General features: G+C 42.7%; 2 protein-coding genes across 2 annotated transcripts; both read right to left on the bottom strand.

Annotated features, from left to right (window-relative positions):
- Positions 1-4,347: 4,347 nt before the first annotated feature.
- On the bottom strand, positions 4,348-6,018 carry LOC110528521 (transcription factor 15). Its single transcript, XM_021610631.2, has 2 exons — positions 5,332-6,018; positions 4,348-4,686 (listed from the first exon to the last, which is right to left on the bottom strand). Exons 1-2 carry the CDS (start codon positions 5,827-5,829, stop codon positions 4,621-4,623), a joined length of 564 nt encoding a protein of 187 aa, XP_021466306.1. The 5' UTR covers positions 5,830-6,018; the 3' UTR covers positions 4,348-4,620.
- Positions 6,019-12,082: 6,064 nt separating this feature from the next.
- Positions 12,083-16,538, bottom strand: LOC110528520 (transcriptional repressor scratch 2-like). Its single transcript, XM_021610630.3, has 2 exons — positions 16,058-16,538; positions 12,083-13,882 (listed from the first exon to the last, which is right to left on the bottom strand). Exons 1-2 carry the CDS (start codon positions 16,206-16,208, stop codon positions 13,047-13,049), a joined length of 987 nt encoding a protein of 328 aa, XP_021466305.2. The 5' UTR covers positions 16,209-16,538; the 3' UTR covers positions 12,083-13,046.
- Positions 16,539-18,563: the final 2,025 nt, after the last annotated feature.

The following is an 18,563-nucleotide window of genomic DNA, read 5'->3' as shown; positions in this document are numbered from 1 at the left end:
TGGCGCGGATGCTACGCTACAGGACTGTTTTGCTAGCACAGACTGAAATATGCTCCGGGATTCATCCAATGGCATTGAGGAGTATACCACCTCAATCATCGGCTTCATCAATAAGTGCATTGACGACGTCGTCCCCACAGTGACCATACGTACATATCCCAACCAGAAGCCATGGATTACAGGCAACATCCGCATCGAGCTAAAAGCTAGAGCTGCCGCTTTCAAGGAGCATGACACTAATCCAGACGCCTATAAGAAATCCTGAGATGCCCTCAGATGAATCATCAAACAAGCAAAGAGTCAATATAGGATTAAGATTGAATCCTACTATACAGGACCTGACGCTCATCGGATGTGGCAGTGCTTGAAAACTATTACGGACTACAAAGGGAAACCCAGACGCGAGCTGCCCAGTGATGCGAACCTACCAGACGAGCTAAATGCCTTTAATGCTCGCTTCGAAGCAAGCAACACTGAAGCAATCACGAGAGCACCAGCTGTTCTGGATGACTGTGTGATATCGCTCTCAGCAGCCGATGTTAAATCAAATCAAATGTTATTTGTCAAATGCGCCGAATATAACAGGTGTAGATCTTATAGTGAAATGCTTACTTACAAGCCCTTAACCAACAATGCAGTTTTAAGAAAATACCTAAAAAAAAGAAAGAGATAAGAAAAACAAATAATTAAGAAGCAGCAGTAAATAACAAAGCGGGGCTATATACAGGGGGTATATACAGGGGGAACGCTCTGAGCGTTCAACACCATAGTGCCCACGAAGCTCATCACTAAGCTAAGGACCCGGGGACTAAACACCTCCCTCAGCAACTGGATCCTGGGCTTCCTGACGGGCTGCCCCCAGGTGGTAAGGGTAGGTAACAACATGTCTGCAACGCTGATCCTCAACACTGGGGCCCCTCAGGGGTGTGTACTTAGTCCCCTTCTGTACTCCCTGTTCATCCACGACTGCATGGCCAAACACGATTCCAACACCATCATTTAGTTTGCTGATGACACAACAGTGGTAGGCCTGATCACCGACAACAATGAGACAGCCTATAGGGAGGAGGTCAGAGAACTGGCAGTGTGGTGCCAGGACAACAACCTCTTCCTCAATGTGAGCAAGACAAAGGAGCTGATCGTGGACTACAGGAAAAGGCAGGCCGAACAGGCCCCCATTAACATCAACAGGGCTGTAGTGGAGCGGGTCGAGAGTTTCAAGTTCCTTGGTGTCCACATCACCAATGATCTATCATGGTCCAAGCACACCAAGACAGTCGTGAAGAGGGCACAAAACATTTTCTCCCTCAGGAGACTGAAAACATTTGGCATGGGTCTCCCGATCCTCAAAAAGTTCTACAGCTGCACCGTCGAGGGCAGACTGGTTGCATCACCGCCTGGTATGGCAACTGCTCGGCATCTGACCATAAGGCGTTACAGAAGGTAGTGCATACGGCACAGTACATCACTGGGGCCAAGCTTCCTGCAATCCAGGACCTGTATAATAGGCGGTGTCAGAGGAAAGCCCAAATATTGTCAGAGACTCCAGTCACCCAAGCCATGTTTTCTCTGCTACCGTAACCGGAGCGCCAAATCCAAAACGCTCCTTAACAACTTCTACCCCCAAGCCATAAGACTGCTGAACAATTAATTAAATGGCCACCGGAGTATTAATTTGACCCCCCCCCCCCCTCCATTTGTTTAGTACACTGCTGCTACTCGCTGTTTATGCGTAGTCACTTCACCCCTACCTACATTTACAAATTAATTCTAACCTGTACCCCTGCATACTGACTCGGTACCGGTACCCCTGTATATAGCCTTGTTATTGTTATGTTATTGTGTTAATTTTTTTATAATTTTTTTACTTTAGTTTATTTGGTAAATATTTTCTTAACTCTTCTTGAACAGCACTGTTGGTTAAGGGCTTGTAAGTAAGCATTTCACAGTAAGGTCTACACTTGTTGTATTCGGCGCATGTGACAAATAAAGTTTGATTTGATAGGACGCTAGTCTATCGCAGGGCCTTACCCCCAATCTCCTTAATGCTGAGCGCCCGGCAAAATGCATCATGCCCCATTTGTAGTCTTTGTATGACTTGGCCTTCCAATCTCAGGGTGGACACTATAACCAGAAGCCCCTGAGTTGGTTGAGGCTTTAACTAAAGTGCTACCAATTGTTCAGCTCACTACCTTTAACCATTATTTCCTGATATTGGGCATCGGTTCAGCAATGTGCCACACGTTTTGATGGTTTCCATGAGTAATCATTAGTCTTGACAATAGATCTACTCATGTTGCCTTTCCTGTTTTCCCCTTTAACTTTGTACAGCAAATTCAGAGAATGATGATTCGGAGTGAATAATGTTTTCCTCGCACACTTTGCTATGTCCTATCCTTACTAGGCTCAAAGGGCCCTTGGTTGGCCACTTTAGAATCGACCAGCTCAGCTATTTTGGAAAGGCCCCATCTCACACTTCCTTTCAGAGATTCCTTAGCATTGCTCAAGTATGTACTTAAAATTCCCATGTATACTTTATCTTCAAAGAATTCACTACATCACCTTGTTGGTGGAGATTTCGGTAGCCCTTTCCACTCCTGACATCACGTAAACAAACGGGTTAAAAATGGCAGATCTTGTCATTGTTAAACGCCTAAATTGGAATGCAGTCGCTCTACAGTAACATGCTATACATGACGTCAGAGTTACGGTTTTCCGCTTCACTGTTCTGTATGGTTTTTGACGAACAAACAATATACATTTGAGCAGCCCCCCTCCCCCCTTCGCTCCCACTAATTGTGCTACTTTTGCACATTTGTTGTTCTCTGAGTGAGGGAAATGCTGTAAATTGAGAAGTCGATGTGTTCTGAAAGATGAGACATTGAGGATTATAATAAATACAGCGTTGATGTCATACAAGCAAACCACACACCCGTGAGTCCAAATGTGCACATCACATTTCCATATTTAAAAAATAATGTCATTTACAGTATCAACGTTTATGATCGCTATGTTTGATCCACAGTTAAAAGGATGACTGCCATGTGTTATACCCTGCCTGGGTTGTCCTGAACAGAATGAGCCTATGTTTGATCCACAGTTAAAAGGATGACTGCCATGTGTTATACCCTGCCTGGGTTGTCCTGAACAGAATGAGCCTATGTTTGATCCACAGTTAAAAGGATGACTGCCATGTGTTATACCCTGCCTGGGTTGTCCTGAACAGAATGAGCCTATGTTTGTCGTGTTGCATGCAGCGGAACACACACTTGAATGCACTCATGTCATGACTCCATTCTATGAGCCCCAAAATTACAATATGTTTGTCTGAAGTGCCGTTTGAAAGCCTAACACTGTAAGATCATATTTTATAACTTGTTAACCAACTTTATAACCATATTGGCAAGAGAAGACGCTTTCAAATGATTCCCACCTGACCAAGTATGCAATTTATAATGGAACGTTTTTGGATTGCGTAAAGAAAAACAGTAATTGTGTGGATCCGGGCTGTGTTCCTATCAAAGCTAGGAGAGTTTTAAAAAATCACCTTATAGTTGAAGGCTCTTTCCTTGAGTCATGTACAGTGGCGAAAAAAAGTTTATAGTCAGCCACCAATTATTCAAGTTCTCCCAATTAAAAAAATGAGAGAGGCCTGTAATGGGATACTTATTTTCCACCATCATTTGCAAATAAATTCATTAAAAATCCTACAATGTGATTTTCTGGATTTTTTTCCTTCTCATTTTGTCTGTCATAGTTGAAGAGTACCTATGATGAAAATTACAGGCCTCTCTCATCTTTTTAAGTGGGAGAACTTGCACAATTGGTGGCTGACTAAATACTTGTTTGCCCCACTGTAAATACATTGAAAGGAGTTAAGAACTGTGCAGTTTGGTGAGGTGTGTGGCCAATTGGAGACACAAGTTAGACATCTCAGTCAAACTCTTGTAATCGTTTTTTTCTCATCTTGCACCTACTCCAAAATGTCAATAAATATTATTTTTATGTTACTGAATGTATACAGAGTATTTTTAGATTTAGTTTTTGCCAAATGCTGTGAAAAGTACAGTAAATGTAAAATGAACATAAAATCAACAGTGTAATGTTTGGATTCAGTCTTGTGTCAGGTAAACTGTTGTCTTAACCTTTGGTGTGTTCATTTCCCCATAATCTCCAGTGTCTTCTTTCAATTGCTACCATGGTCATGCATACACATTTTATTGTTATTATGTTAGAAACATTTCAATATGGACCAATTTCCACAAGTGTAAGGGGTTAACCATATGAAAACATCACCACAAATGTGTTGGTATGAGGGGCTGAAATTAGACTAGGGACAACAACAACTATGTAAAAATATATTTAATTTCAACGCAAAATACAAAATGGTGTTGAAAAGGCAACCAAATAGTCTCATTTGTTCCTCCAAAAATCACATTTCACCAAACCAGCATTATGAGAGGAACATTCTTTTTTTGACAGTCATATTTTTTAGTCTGTTTCCGCAGTTCGAAGGCATTCTGGCCTATGTGTCGGTCTGTGTAGGAGTAGGTGTGATAGCTGGAGTTTTTCCCTGAGGTGCGGACTTGAACTAAACCATCCTTGGAATTTGAGAGTTGTCTATCTTCGGCTCATTCGTAGTGCACGGGTTGCATGCATTTTCAGACAACCCCGACCATCTTTCCCCTGCAAAAATAAATGTCATGTTCGGTCAGTGTTATTCATTAACATCAGAATTGATTTCTGGAAAATTCTGAAGCGGGAACCATCTGCGACCAACATATGAATACTACATGCATCTTTGTCTTTGGCTTAAATCCATGCTCATTCTCCCTTGTGGATAATACAAATAGTTTAGTGAAATCTAATGTCATTGATATCAACAAACCCTTCCTCGGTTTTTCCTTTAAAGGATATCTATGCAGACTGAAAATGATATTAATAAATGCACGATGTCCCAACAGGGATCATTTTCCATGTGTGTGTTCTCTCTCAAGAAGCTGTTTGACAGATTTTATAGCATGTTTGACAAATTTCCCTTAACTGATGGATGCCCATTATGATGAATCTTAAGTGACATGGTAAGAAAGTATTTAACTAAATAGGCCTAGTATTGTTTTGATGCCATACTATCATTGTGAAATGACTATTTTTGTAAATGACATTGAATGCACAGAAACAGTAGATTATAATAACATGGTGCAATACTAGCTGTCAAATGTGCCACTCGCCCACTTCAGAACCATAGGCTACTACTGCCTGTCTACTACGTAAAATAAGTTAAATATATTTGAAATTCATACTTGACATAGCACTGTCATGCACGCTTACCCCTTTCCGCTGGTTGCTCAAGCAAAAGGTGCAGATTGTTCTGGGTTGCTTCCCCTCGCCATCTCCTTGCACGCGATACACTGCACTCAAGCACGGCTGCCCATCCTCGCACCCGTCCCCAAGGACAAGAATGTTGGCCAAGTGCGAGATGTAGCTGGACGCCAACCGGAGCGTTTCAATTTTGGAGAGCTTTCTGTCCACCGGCTCCGTGGGTATGAGTGTCCGGAGCGCGGTGAAGGCGGTGTTGACGCTTTGGGTCCGGTCTCGCTCCCTGGCGTTGGCTGTGTTGCGCTGTTTGACCACAACAACCCCACCGACTCCCACCACGCGGGAAATCTGCCGACAAGTCTTCTCTGAAGAGGCACAGCATCCATAGCTCTGGTCCGAGCTGCCGTCGCTCTCGCTGCGGTTCCCCTCGTCGTCCGACATCATGTTGAAGTCAGGAGGATATGAGGAGAAGGGGTAAGTTGCCACCGGCCGAAGCATGGTAAAGGCCATGATAAACTAAAGTATAATGAAACTATTCCCTAGAGAAGCATACAGTTTAATTTGTGGGCATGGACAGCCGTGGAGACCAGAACGTGCATAAGAATTCCCCCTCGAATAAGAAAAAAATGTTTTGACATATCCCCGTAGGATGGTGTGGCCCGGATGGTCAACAGTGAGTGTGTGTAAACGTGCTTGAGTGAGCTCTTATAGCCTACTGTAGCTCTTCAGCAGAAGGGGAGGGGTTGTTCAGGCAAACCAATCTGTCCAAAATGACCATTAACTGTCCAAAAGAAACCATTTCCCTCCGAAATTATATCATAGACTATAAACAACTTTTGTAATTTTAATAGGTCAGTATAATTTTCAGAAAATGAAGCATAATTTACATGAGATGGTGGAGTTTCAATTATTTATTGAATTCCCCTTAAACACTGTTTGACACTGGAGGCTGCTTTTGCCATTTAATTATGCACCACAATAAAAAAAGAAGAAGCTATTATTATGAGAAAAACCTTTTGTCCCACATTGCACTAATTTAAATTGGCCTACTACCATTGTTGGATATTCAAAATATGTAATGAGTGTGATTATGCAGAAAGAATGTGAGGTGTGGCACTCAAATCAAATCCTTTATATAAAAATGTTAGGTTTTGGTCAACACAGACCTACATAAGATATAGAAAGGTGCACTTACCAAAACTGATAGAAAGCAAGCAATCTTAAACCACAACAAATAGTTTATTATGTAGGCACAAGTATACATATTACAGTTTAATATCATGTAATCAAACTAAAGTAGGCCTAGGATCATTGACAAGGAGGTTCTAAACTCCATCTCCTCTTAAAAATAATAACACTTTACTTAAAGCATCCAGGTATGATGCTTTATAAGTTATGTATAACTTCACAACATTACAATGTCTTATAACAAGGTATATGTTATGTCTCTCTATAGGTATTAGTCTAAAGCCCCTGTGACAGATTCTGTCCTCAGAGACCAATCTAAGAGTGGCACAACGGTGAGCCCTGGTTAGTTTGTTTAAAGGGTTAAGTGAGCTGGGTAAATAAACAGGCAGCAGATGCTGGAGGTGATCAAGCCCTCCACTTTCTCTGGTTGCAGCCCCAAATGGCACCCTATTCCCTACATAGTGCACTACTTTTGATGGACCCTGATAAAAAGTAGTGCACTATTAAGGGAATAGGGTGCTGTTTGGGATGCTCACACAGAGTGCGGAAAAGCAAATGGCTTCCAGATTCTCTGGTGTGTGCCATCAAAAGGCCTGTTTGGCTTGCTTTACAAACAACCTCTGACACATCGAACCACCGGCAGACCCTGCTGGCTCTGGCACTAGCTCAGCTGCACCAACAATGGTGACCTGCAGAAGACCCGGTGCCCACTCATAAACTGGGACACCACAAGCCAAGGTTATTTTTACTGCTCCTCAGCCGGCCAGCAACACGACCCCTTACTCACTTTCCCCCAGCTCACAGTTTGGAACCGTAAATACTTTGCCCCCCGCACCAAGGAATACCACTTAAAACTTGTTGATGTGATTAACTAAGGGATATAGTTATAGTATATATATAGGCATATAGTTATAGATATAGTTTGCAGTCAGTGTGCTCCAAAGTAGTGTTTGTAGGTGTACAATGAGAAGGTGGTATTTAAGTGCAATTTATAGACTATGGTGCAAAAAGTAATTGGTCATTTTTTAGGACAGAAATATAAGAAATAAAAAACGACATTTGCAAGAAACCACGAGTTGTGACCATTACATGACAAAAGAAAGTGGAAAAACAAGATAACGTTTTTAAGTGATGTCTGTATAGGCAGGCAGCTGAACAGTGTGTCACAACAGGCCTGACAAATAGCCCCCTTTAGGACAATACACCAACTCCTCCTGACTGTTTTCTCTCTTGGACAACTCCTGCACTGTTTTGAGTGATGTTATGGTGACCACATCGTGAGTCAGACCCAATATTGTAATAGAGCCAGCAGAGCGCTGCCATGATGACCCGCTAGGGTTAGATACTCTCTGTAGTCAGGCGTGTTGACTCATGGATGCTTCGGAGAAAACCGATAAAACCCTGACCCAGAGCAGCTCTAGCCTGGTCCCAGATCTGTTTGTGCTGTCTTGCCAACACCTGTGGTCATGAAGTCATCACACACTCTTAGATAAAAAGGTTATATCTAGAACCTTAAAGGGCTTTTCGACTGTCCTCGTAGGAGAACCCTTTGAAGAAAACTTTTTAGTTCCAGGTAGAACCATTTTGGGTTCTATGTAGGATTCTCCAATGTGGACAGCTGAAGAACCCTTTTGGAACCCTTTTTTCTAAGAGTGTAGGAGTTGGCAAGACAACACAAACAGATATAGAACCAGGCTAGAGTAGCTACACCAAATATCACCCTGCCAGCTGCAGCTCTCCTAGAATATTGGGGGCATACAATAGATTTTAATATTGACAATACTTCCAGCATGAGGTTTTTGTACAGAAAAGTAAATGCAGTGGAAGGATATGAGGTCTGAATAACATTTCAGATGCCTATATCACTCATTTAGAGAGACTGCTCCAATAGAAGTGGTTATTGCTGCAAACATCACACCGTTTTTGTGGAGGAGGTGCATCATGATGTCTGTGGGGAAAACAAGGTTAACTAGGTTACTCCATTGGCCCACAGTAAAAACATGACATTTTTCAAACACAATTTTCATGTTGTCTGCTTGTTTAAATCAATGACAAAACTACATTTCAGAAAAGTACATGTCTAAAGATGACTTTTCAACATTGCCTTCTCCCGAGCATTTTCACTATTTAGAAAAACCTAATATTGTAGCTTCTCTCATGCCCCTTGTCATGACGGTGCTAGTGTAACCGATGTGAAATGGCTAGCTAGTTAGCGGTGGTGCGCGCTAAAAGCGTTTTAATCGGTGACGTCACTCGCTCTGAGACCTTGAAGTAGTGCTTCGAGGGTGACTGTTGATGTGTGCAGAGGGTCCCTGGTTCGAGCCCAGGTAGGGGCAAGGAGAGGGACGGAAGCCATACTGTTACACTAGCAGCCACGTGTGTGAGTGGTAGCTAGCTACTGACTGGAACATTAAGCTAGCCAAGACCAATAACACAAACAAACGGACTATACAGTTTAGCTAGAAATAATGAGTGGAGTTACAAACGGACTATACTAAACAAGTCTTACCTGTGATGTAATGTTTCCCACACACATAGCTACGTGTAGTCTACTTGGGCACCGGGTCCCACCTTTCCCACCCCGAAAAGCCTGAAACCACAAGGCTTTTCTCGCAGGCTCTGTTCCCTACATGGGAAATATTATTTTCCCCCAATTTGTGGGCGTGGTCGAGGGAAATTCCTTATTATTATGGGAATACTGACTGGGACTATTTAATGCTGAAACACATCAGTTGTCATTGTTATTATATAACGTATTAAATATAAGAACATTACACTTTTTATTCTACTTTAATGTCTATCAATACCATTATTTCCAGTTTGTCCCTCAGTTCATGCAACTTGGTAGGACTATAAAGTAGCAATACTATACTTTTTTGACCCCTTAAATGTGACCTAAAGATGAGGCTTTCAATCTAACCCTCCCCCCTCTTTTTTTCTCTTTGCCTCCCTCTCTCCCGCCCTTCCAAAGATACTGATCGTCTTACACAGCTTTCGACATGCTGAGTTATCTGGACAGGTGGGAGTGTCAGTTAAAATCAGCACTAAATGGCCCTATACTTCAGTAGTCTGACTACACCACAATCTATTTACTCTAGTTTCACTTGATTTGAGGATTACATGAACAAATTATGAAAAATGTACATGTTTGAGATAGGTCCAATGTTCCCTTAAAACATTATTTTTAAAATCACAATGTAGGCCTACCAGAGTGGCCGACCATCCAAAACAATGGAGAAAATGCATCCCATAACATTTTAACATGGAAACAGCTGTTCTATCATTCAGCCTACAGTAGCAGCCAATGTTTGGTGTTCAATGTAGGCCTACATTCCATGAGACTTTTGAAAAAACATGCAGGGCTTGACATTAACCTGTTTATCCACTTGTCCTTCAGAGGTGACTGGAAATGGAGGTGAGTGGAAATGGAGGTGAGTGGAAATGGAGGTGAGTGAAAATGTTGTATTGTGTTTGATGCAAGAAAACACTTTACAAAATAAAATAAATTATTATTCCCAGAGAGTCAGATGAAAATGTTACCCTCTGCCTATTAGCTACTTAGCTATCTCAAAATACAACACTGCCCCTTTAAGACATAAACGCTCTTCACCTGACCTGTTTTTAAAAGATGGCTAGAAATGTACATGTTTTGTGTTCTTGTAGGAAGCAATCACTCTCCCAATGTTGACCAGAAATGAAAGAGAACAGGGCCAATAACTCCATACAACTAGTAATGAATATGAACATACAGTAAGTGCACATGGCTACATGCAGCTCTCGCGTTGATCTCAAAACAAGCACATCTACTCACTGCTGGTGTCTGCTGGTGCCTGTTAATGCAATAGAATCCTAATGTGATGCTCTTTGCAAAATCTCTTGCATAGGTTTTGCATACTAAGTCTTGCATAGTTAGTTTTATTTCGGTATGTTGCATTGAAAGTGGCTAATATCAACCCCTCTGAATCAGAGAGGTGCCTTTATCGAGGTCATCGGGGCCTGGGGAGCAGTTGTTGTGGGGGTTAACTGCCTTGCTCAGGGGCAGAACAGCAGATTTTCCCAGAACAGCAGATTTTCTGGTTTGAGATAGTACTTAGATATGTTTCCTATATAATAACAATGCATTTTGTTACATTGCTAGATAGATAAAAAAACAGCAAACATGTCCTATTATAGGTGACAGTCTCTCAAGGTTACACTTGCTGGGTCAAGTATTGACCTGGGGACATTTGGGTGGTATTTTTGGTGGGACGGACGGATATCCAAACGGAGTAGGTGCCGAGGTTTGATGAACTAACTATCATGTCATCATCATCTCCTCTGAGACCCTCATCTCTCCCAGACAGTTTGGAGGTCCACCCCTCGATCACAACAGGAAGTTTTCTCACACGCGACGATTCTTTGGAGAAGCTTGCTAACAGGCCTTAATGGTCGCCTGGCCGGGCCTGCGGTTCCTCTGACCCACATTAGACAGCATCCTCTTGGACCGCATGGGACCTCGGGACCCTTGTCTCAACTCCATGGTGTTCACGGGCCGGCTAGTTTATCAGGCTGGAGAATCTACAAGAACCTACAAGGCGGGCCATGAAAGCTCCTCTTTTATGATCCTACTTCCAAGGTTGAAGATTTGATCAGATTTAATAAAGGTAGGCTATAAAAGGCCTCTTCCGCTATATCCCTCTGACGTAACGTGCTCTTGATTTGGGCCGCTTGTATCCTCAGTCGCGATTGGCTGAGAGTGGACCTGGAGTGGGGATACGGATTCTTTTGTTAATTGTTTTGATGTTTTTTTATGTATAGTGTGTGGGGTTTGGCTGTTTTTAATAGCTAGGTACATCCTTTTCATGGACTGGGGTTTAGAATAGCGTGTGTATGTGGGATGGGTGTTTGTGTGTACGGACCGCATTGTGTCTAAAAATAGTAGTCTGGAGTGCACTGAGACACATAGCTGTACTTTCCCATGGGGGACCCAGTGGCCGGGGGCCGAAAAGGGAAGTTTCTGGGCCCCTGTCTGGGCCAGAGGGGGGAAAGGGGCCTGGTTCTCATGACACCTGACCCAGTCCACATCCTGTCCTCAGCCCCACAGCGTGGTGTGGTTAGGGGGCCGAGCCGGGCCAGTGGAGAGCCTCTGACCCAAACTAGATCCGGATGGCACTCTGACTGGGTCTCTGACTGTCTCTCTGGAGGCACAAGCATGGGGGAAACACACTGCTGTCACACCCTACATGGTGGTTTTCCTTATGTACTGTATATTAAGGACTGACTGGTTGGTCGTACAAACCTTGTTTGTTTGATGGATCCTTTTTCATAAAAGTGGTAGCCTCCTCTGCTGGTCAAGAGAAGAGCTACAGTTAAATTAAATAACTGATGGTTGGTTGTCTGTTATTTGTTAGTTGAATTACCTCAAAGTTGTTGTGTGAAGCAAGAAGGATTCGAACAAAATGTATTCTGAATTCGTTGATACTTTTGTTTTCTTAATGGTTTATGTGTCAGGTAATGTTACCTCGAGTGAACATGTGTGTTAAGTTGATGATGGTTGACCCCTTGAAAATGGAACACGGCACAGAGAACAACTTAGTGAAAATAGGATATTTTAATAATTAATATTACTTGGTAAAAGTTCAAGGCATTTTTTCAAGGCTTTTCATGATCACATACAAAGTTGAGTACAATTCAAATTCAACAGCTGTATTGTAGACCTACATAGGGCAAATAATTAATGGTACCAATACTTAATAATGGTATAAAAATTTGACTTTACATGTCTTTACATGTCTGACTATCACATTGTAGCTTACAATTACATCCTTTGCATAGATTCAAAAACAAAGGGGCATATTAATAATTTCCTACGTAGAACACAAATATATCAACAATTATTGTGAATGAGATCAGATATAGCACTACTTAGTCTCATAAATATATTACAGCATTTTATAAGATGTTCAATTTATAAATCAAATCAATTCACAACATAACCAATCAATTCATCATTTGATAAATAAATAAATACATAAATGAAAAATTTTATAAATAAACAAATATGTCTCTTGTGGAAGACATGTTTAAAGGGAATTAAGAGCTAATTGGCATATAAAATAATACTGGAATGTAAATTATTGCAAGTAAATAAATAAGAATTCATAAAATAAATATTGAAAAAAAAATATTGACATTTTAATAAGTTATTCAGTCCTCATCATCAGTTATCTTCTATGTTCTTGAACAACCCTCAATGCCATTATTATTGCTCTCTACCAAAAGGCAGGAAGAGGAAGACGAGTGTTGAGGAGTGCTCTCTTTGACAAGGGATGTGTTTATTAGGCACCGAATGGAAGAAATCGGACTGAAACAAGGAGAGGGACTACCTGGATTTGTCCAAGAAGAAGCCCTCATTTTCGCTTTCAGTTACGAAGCATTTTAAAATATTTTCTGTTATATGCCCTATTGAAGACAACACTGGTCTCTCTTGTAAGAAGATGTTATCTCAGTGAAACCGACCTGGATAAATAAGCTGAAATAGAAAATAAACTGATCCCTGATCAGTCCTCAGAGCAGCAGTCCTCTTCGTCTCCAGAGCCCTTGAAGCAGGCCGACTCGTAGTGCTTGTTCAGGTAGGACTTGAGTACAAAGCTCTTGCCGCAGTGCTTGCACTCATAGTGCTTGAAGGCTGAGTGCGTCTGCATGTGGGCACGCAGGTTGGAGCGGTCCGCAAACGCTTTGCCGCAGTGGGCACAGGCAAATGGTTTTTCGCCCGTGTGCGAGCGCATGTGACCCTGCAGCAGCCATGGCCGGCTGAACGCCTTGCTGCACACGCTGCACTCGTGCCGCAGGTCGTGGGTGAGCATGTGCATGGCCAGCGCCGGCATGGACACATAGGCCTTGTGGCACGTGGGGCACGTCCTGGCCTGCTGGCCGTCCAGGCTGCGGTGCGTCTGCTTGTGGCGGCTCAGGTTGGATGAGGTGGCGTAGGTCTTGCCACATTCGCCACACGTGTGGCGGCCCGGTCCCTTGGATTTCCCAGACTTCCCTTTGGCAGCCTTAGCCGCTGTGGCTCCTGTGGAGCTTTCTTCTGTACTGCCATCTCTCTCCTCACCTTCCTTGTGTTGGTGCCTGTGGTTGGCCCTTGTTCGAGAGCGGCCGTCAGAGATGAGGACGGCGTCCACTGGGTAGTAGATGCTGCTATCCGACTCGGTGGTGACGCTCGAGTGGGGGCTGTCGGGCTGCTCCATGTCATGGTCAGAGTAGTCCTCCCCCCCACTGCTCCCCGTGCTCCCCGGAGAGTACAGGGGCCCCACAGAGAGCCCGGTCTGCCACTTCGAACCCAGCTCCTTTGTGCTCTGGCATATTGAGGGGATCACATAATCCTGGATGTAGCCTGTAGCGGGTTGGAAGAGAGAGAATTTGAATAAATAAGGGCATACATTTATGAAAATGTATACACATTTTTACTAAATAATTTGTTACAAAATACGTTTTGGGGTCGAGGATGTTATGGTTTTATGATTCCAGCACTCTTTCTGATGCCAGTTGAAAGCATCTTGTTGTTTTTTAGTTTTTTGTTGAGCCATTGAGTAAAAACCTCTCACTGGGCACAGACGTCGATTCAACGTCTGTTCAACGTTAGTTCAACATAATTTCATTGAAATTACATGGAAACGACGTTGATTCAACCAGTGTGTGTCCAGTGAGCTGGATCTTCCATGCGTTGTGAGTCAATATGAAACTATACAAGAAACCAAAAGCAAGTACTTGGTTCAGCAAGATTTGCGAATTAAATATGAATGACTCTTCAGTGCACCGTTTTTCAGCGATCAATAACTCATCCGGCTCAGAACAAGGGTTGTATCCCAAATGGCACCATATTCCCTATATAATGCACTGCTTTTGACCAGGGCCCATAGGGAATAGGGTGCCATTTGGGACGCATCTAAGGACAATCATTGCTAGCTACATCAAAAACACCATCACATACGAAACACAAGTTCTATGCACTGACACAACAGTCATAAAATTAAACACACTTGTTAGTTCTCCACAACCGATCCACCTGTCACCTTCCCATCCAATGCCACCATATATAAATCTGGGCCAAAACAGAATGTCTAAGAAGAGAAATTCCCCAAAGCACCAATTCATTTTAATCAGATCATTCTCCATCTGTGGTGTGCTGAAAGTGCCTGTGAGTATGGTAATAGAGAGATTGAATGACAGGTGCAGTGTCATTTGAGGATGGGGATGGAAAGGAGGAGTTATAGTCTGATCTTGACAACAGTGCACACTATATTGTGCTCCCCCTGCAACACAAAGGGATTCAGACAGCTGGCATCCTAAATCTGGGAACAGATGATCCTGCGAGCCAAAGCTCTGTAGTTTTCAAGGACATTCCACCAACAACAAAAACAAAACACACCACAAATTTCGATGGAAGTGTTTTGCCCTGAAATCACAGTATGAGTTGACAAAACCTGTACATCTGAAGTTGGTTGTACTCCCCTCTCATTGTTTTGAATCCATTTTGTGACATCATAAACAAATGATGTCACATAAAGCATGTTGCCCTTTTCCATATAAGGTAATATGTTCTAATGTATGCTCTTTTTCACCATTTAACATTGAGTTTTGTCAATTCATCAGAGAAACATTATATTTTGTCAATGGATTTTAGAGGGGGAGAGAGAGGGATTTCATTTCTGCAATTTGACCCCCTGTGGGTATCTAGCATCCTGTAAGATCAGATGGAATGGAGGAGGATGAGGAGATGGAGATATGGAGGGGGGTTGGTGATGATAAGGGGAAACGCTCAAGAATAACAGCTAAGGACAAACCAGTCCCATGTGGATATCTGCTTTCTGGTGGTGATGGAGAGGTTTGGACCTCACAAAGGCTTGGATGGGATTTCAAGCCTAATGTATACATCCATGTATACCATTATGTATGTACACAATAGTATTAAAGCCTGTTGTGTGATCTGCTCAGTATTAAATTGATTGGTCCAGTGTGACCTGAATTCTATTTAGCATCACTGGAGTTAGAAAACAAAAGGATTGAATTGAAAACACAACATCACAGGCTTCATGGTAGAAGACATGGATCAAGAGGTTGATCCGTTTACTGAATATTTTTCTAAATAAAAGTCATTTTTAAAACAAATGCTTTTGTGATTTTTCCATTCCTGAACAAATACAGTATTGCAACAAAATAATTATCTAAAACCTACAACTCTAATCTATATACTCCTGAGTGGCGCTGCGGTCTAAGGCACTGCATCTCAGTGCTAGAGGCGTCACTACAGACCCTGGTTTGATTCCAGGCTGTATCACAACCGGCCGTGATTGGGAGTCCCATAGGGCGGCGCAGAATTGGTCCAGCGTCGTTTGGGTTTGCTTGGGGTAGGCCGTCATTGGAAATAAGAATTTGTTCTTAACTGACTTGCTTAGTTAAATAAAGGTTAAATAAAATATTAAATAAATATACAGCAAGCAAATTAATGATGACAATGCACTTTTTGTTTTCAATGTGTAGACAGAATTTTTAAGTAATCTTGACCCACCATTTTCACTCAAATGGACCGCCAAGTTGGTGGTGGACTCAGTGATGGCACGTGTGAGTGTGTACGATCCGTCGTTGTGATGCTGATGAGGATGATTGGAGGAGGAGAAATCGTGGACCTTCAGTTGCTTCACCAAAAAGGAACGTGGCATTTTCTTGACGGGCTGTTCCTAATGCCACATATGAAGAACAAAACTGCACAGGAAAAAGTCAAAGACCTGCACCCTTTAGAAAAGGCCTCAAGTCAAAGAAAACCAAAATGGTGGTGGACGATACTAAAAGATGCTCTGAGATTTCCCTCACTGCTAAAACTCCCAGGCCTGAATAGCCTGAAAAGCCTCAGTCTGAATGCCAGAAGGAAGAGAAACAGAAAGGACAGAAGAGAAAGGAAAAAGTGAAAGACAAAGGATAGGAGAAAGAACACAGAGAAAGAAATAAAGTGTAGAGAGATAGAGGGCGAGAGAAGAGGAGATGGCTAGACTAGCTGAGCTCAGCACTCGCACAGGCTTTTATATGGAACACGAGTCCCCTAAGATCAGGTGGTGCCTTTGGAAAAGGGAGCCTGCTTAGCATTAATCCATCAAACATCCCCGGGGACACACATCAAATTACCACAAGCCGTCTGTGCATGCCAGCGCGCACACACACACACACACACACACACACACACGAGTGCACATGCACATTGCAGCCATCTCCCCCTCCTCCCCTCCCACCCCCACTCTTTTACCCCTTCATCACTCCGCTCACACAGAGTGAGAGAGAGAGAGAGAGCAGACAATAGCATGGCTGAAACACGTGGGTGACACTACACACAACATCTTGTCTCCTATTGTCTGCAGATATTATAATATTTAACAGCAAAATGCTGATTAATGGAATTTGATTTCATAATGATAATCTTCTTTTATAAGTATTTGTAAGTAGCAGTGGAGGCTGCTGAGGGGAGGACAGCTCATGGTAATGGCTGTAACTGAGCAAATGGAATGGCATCAAACACATATAAACCATGTGTTTGATACCATTCCACTTATTCTGCTCCAGCCAATACTGGACTACCTGGCATGATGACTCCTTGCTGTCCCCAGTCCACCTGGCCGTGCTGCTGCTCCAGTTTCAACTGTTCTGCCTGCGGCTATGGAATCCTGACCTGTTCACCGGACGTGCTACCTGTCCCAGACCTATTATTTGACCATGCTGGTCATTTATGAACATTTGAACATCTTGGCCATATTCTGTTATAATCTCCACCCGGCACAGCCAGAAGAGGACTGGCCACCCCTCATAGCCTGGTTCCTCTCTAGGTTTCTTCCTAGGTTTTGGCCTTTCTAGGGAGTTTTTCCTAGCCAACATGCTTCAACACCTGCATTGCTTGCTGTTTGTGGTTTTAGGCTGGGTTTCTGTACAGCACTTTGAGATATCAGCTGATGTACGAAGGGCTATATAAATACATTTGATTTGATTTTGATTTGATTTGAATACCACGAGCCCGTCCTCCCCAATTAAGGTGCCACCAACCTCCTGTAAATGGGGATATGGATTTTAACAAAAGGCAATATATTGGCAACTGCCAAAATAAAGGACACATTTAAATGAGGTAGTATAGTGAAGTAAATTGAAAACAGGTGCTTCCACACAGGTGTGGTTCCTAAGTTAATTAAGAAATTAAAACATCCCATCATGCTTAGGGTCATGTATAAAAAATGCTGGGCAGCCCATTATTTCGGCTACCATGACTAGAAGAAGAGATCTCAGTGACTTTGAAAGAGGGAGCATAGAGGGTGTAAAGGGTTTGTGTGTCTCAGTCACCAGATCTCAACCCAATTGAACACTTATGGGATATTCTGGAGCGGCGCCTGAGACAGCGTTTTCCACCACAACAAAACACCAAATTCCAGACAGTTGTAGAATCTATGCCAATGTGCATTGAAGCTGTTCTGGCGGCTCGTGGTGGCCCAACGCCTTATTAATGCACTTTATGTTGAAGCTTCCTTTATTTTGGTAGTTACATGTACATATATGTGGCAGAGGCTGTAAAATGTGAATGTAGCCATCAGCCGTACATATTGAATTGGATGTAATGAACGGAGGGCATTTCTGGTAGTTTTATGTCCTCTTAAGAATATCTTAACCCCAACGTCAACCGGGCGTGACTTTTGGTCTGGCGGCTGGTACTCAGCTTTACCAAGGCCTGGACAGTGAGGATACACACACTCACACACACACAGGTGGGTTTATAGATTCTAAAGGTACAGTTGGACTAAATCGTGGGCCCTGAAAAGTCTTTGGATGTATTTTTGCTAATGCCCGAACAGAAGGAAAACCCTCTCTCCAACAACAAGAAAAGCGATATGCCTAATTTCATTCCTTTTGTGTTTCATTTCTTTTGGGGGAAACAAGTGTTTCACTCATACAAGGAACGAGGTAATGGTAGAAAATGTGCAATCCTGCAAATCTGTAAAGATACTTACACATAAAGTACAAGACGTGTGTTCCATACACAACAT

Source organism: Oncorhynchus mykiss, chromosome 7 (assembly GCF_057628025.1).
Source record: "Oncorhynchus mykiss isolate SJ-2025 chromosome 7, ASM5762802v1, whole genome shotgun sequence".
Taxonomy (NCBI): Eukaryota; Metazoa; Chordata; class Actinopteri; order Salmoniformes; family Salmonidae; genus Oncorhynchus; species Oncorhynchus mykiss.
This window is presented reverse-complemented; position numbering and strand designations above follow the sequence as displayed.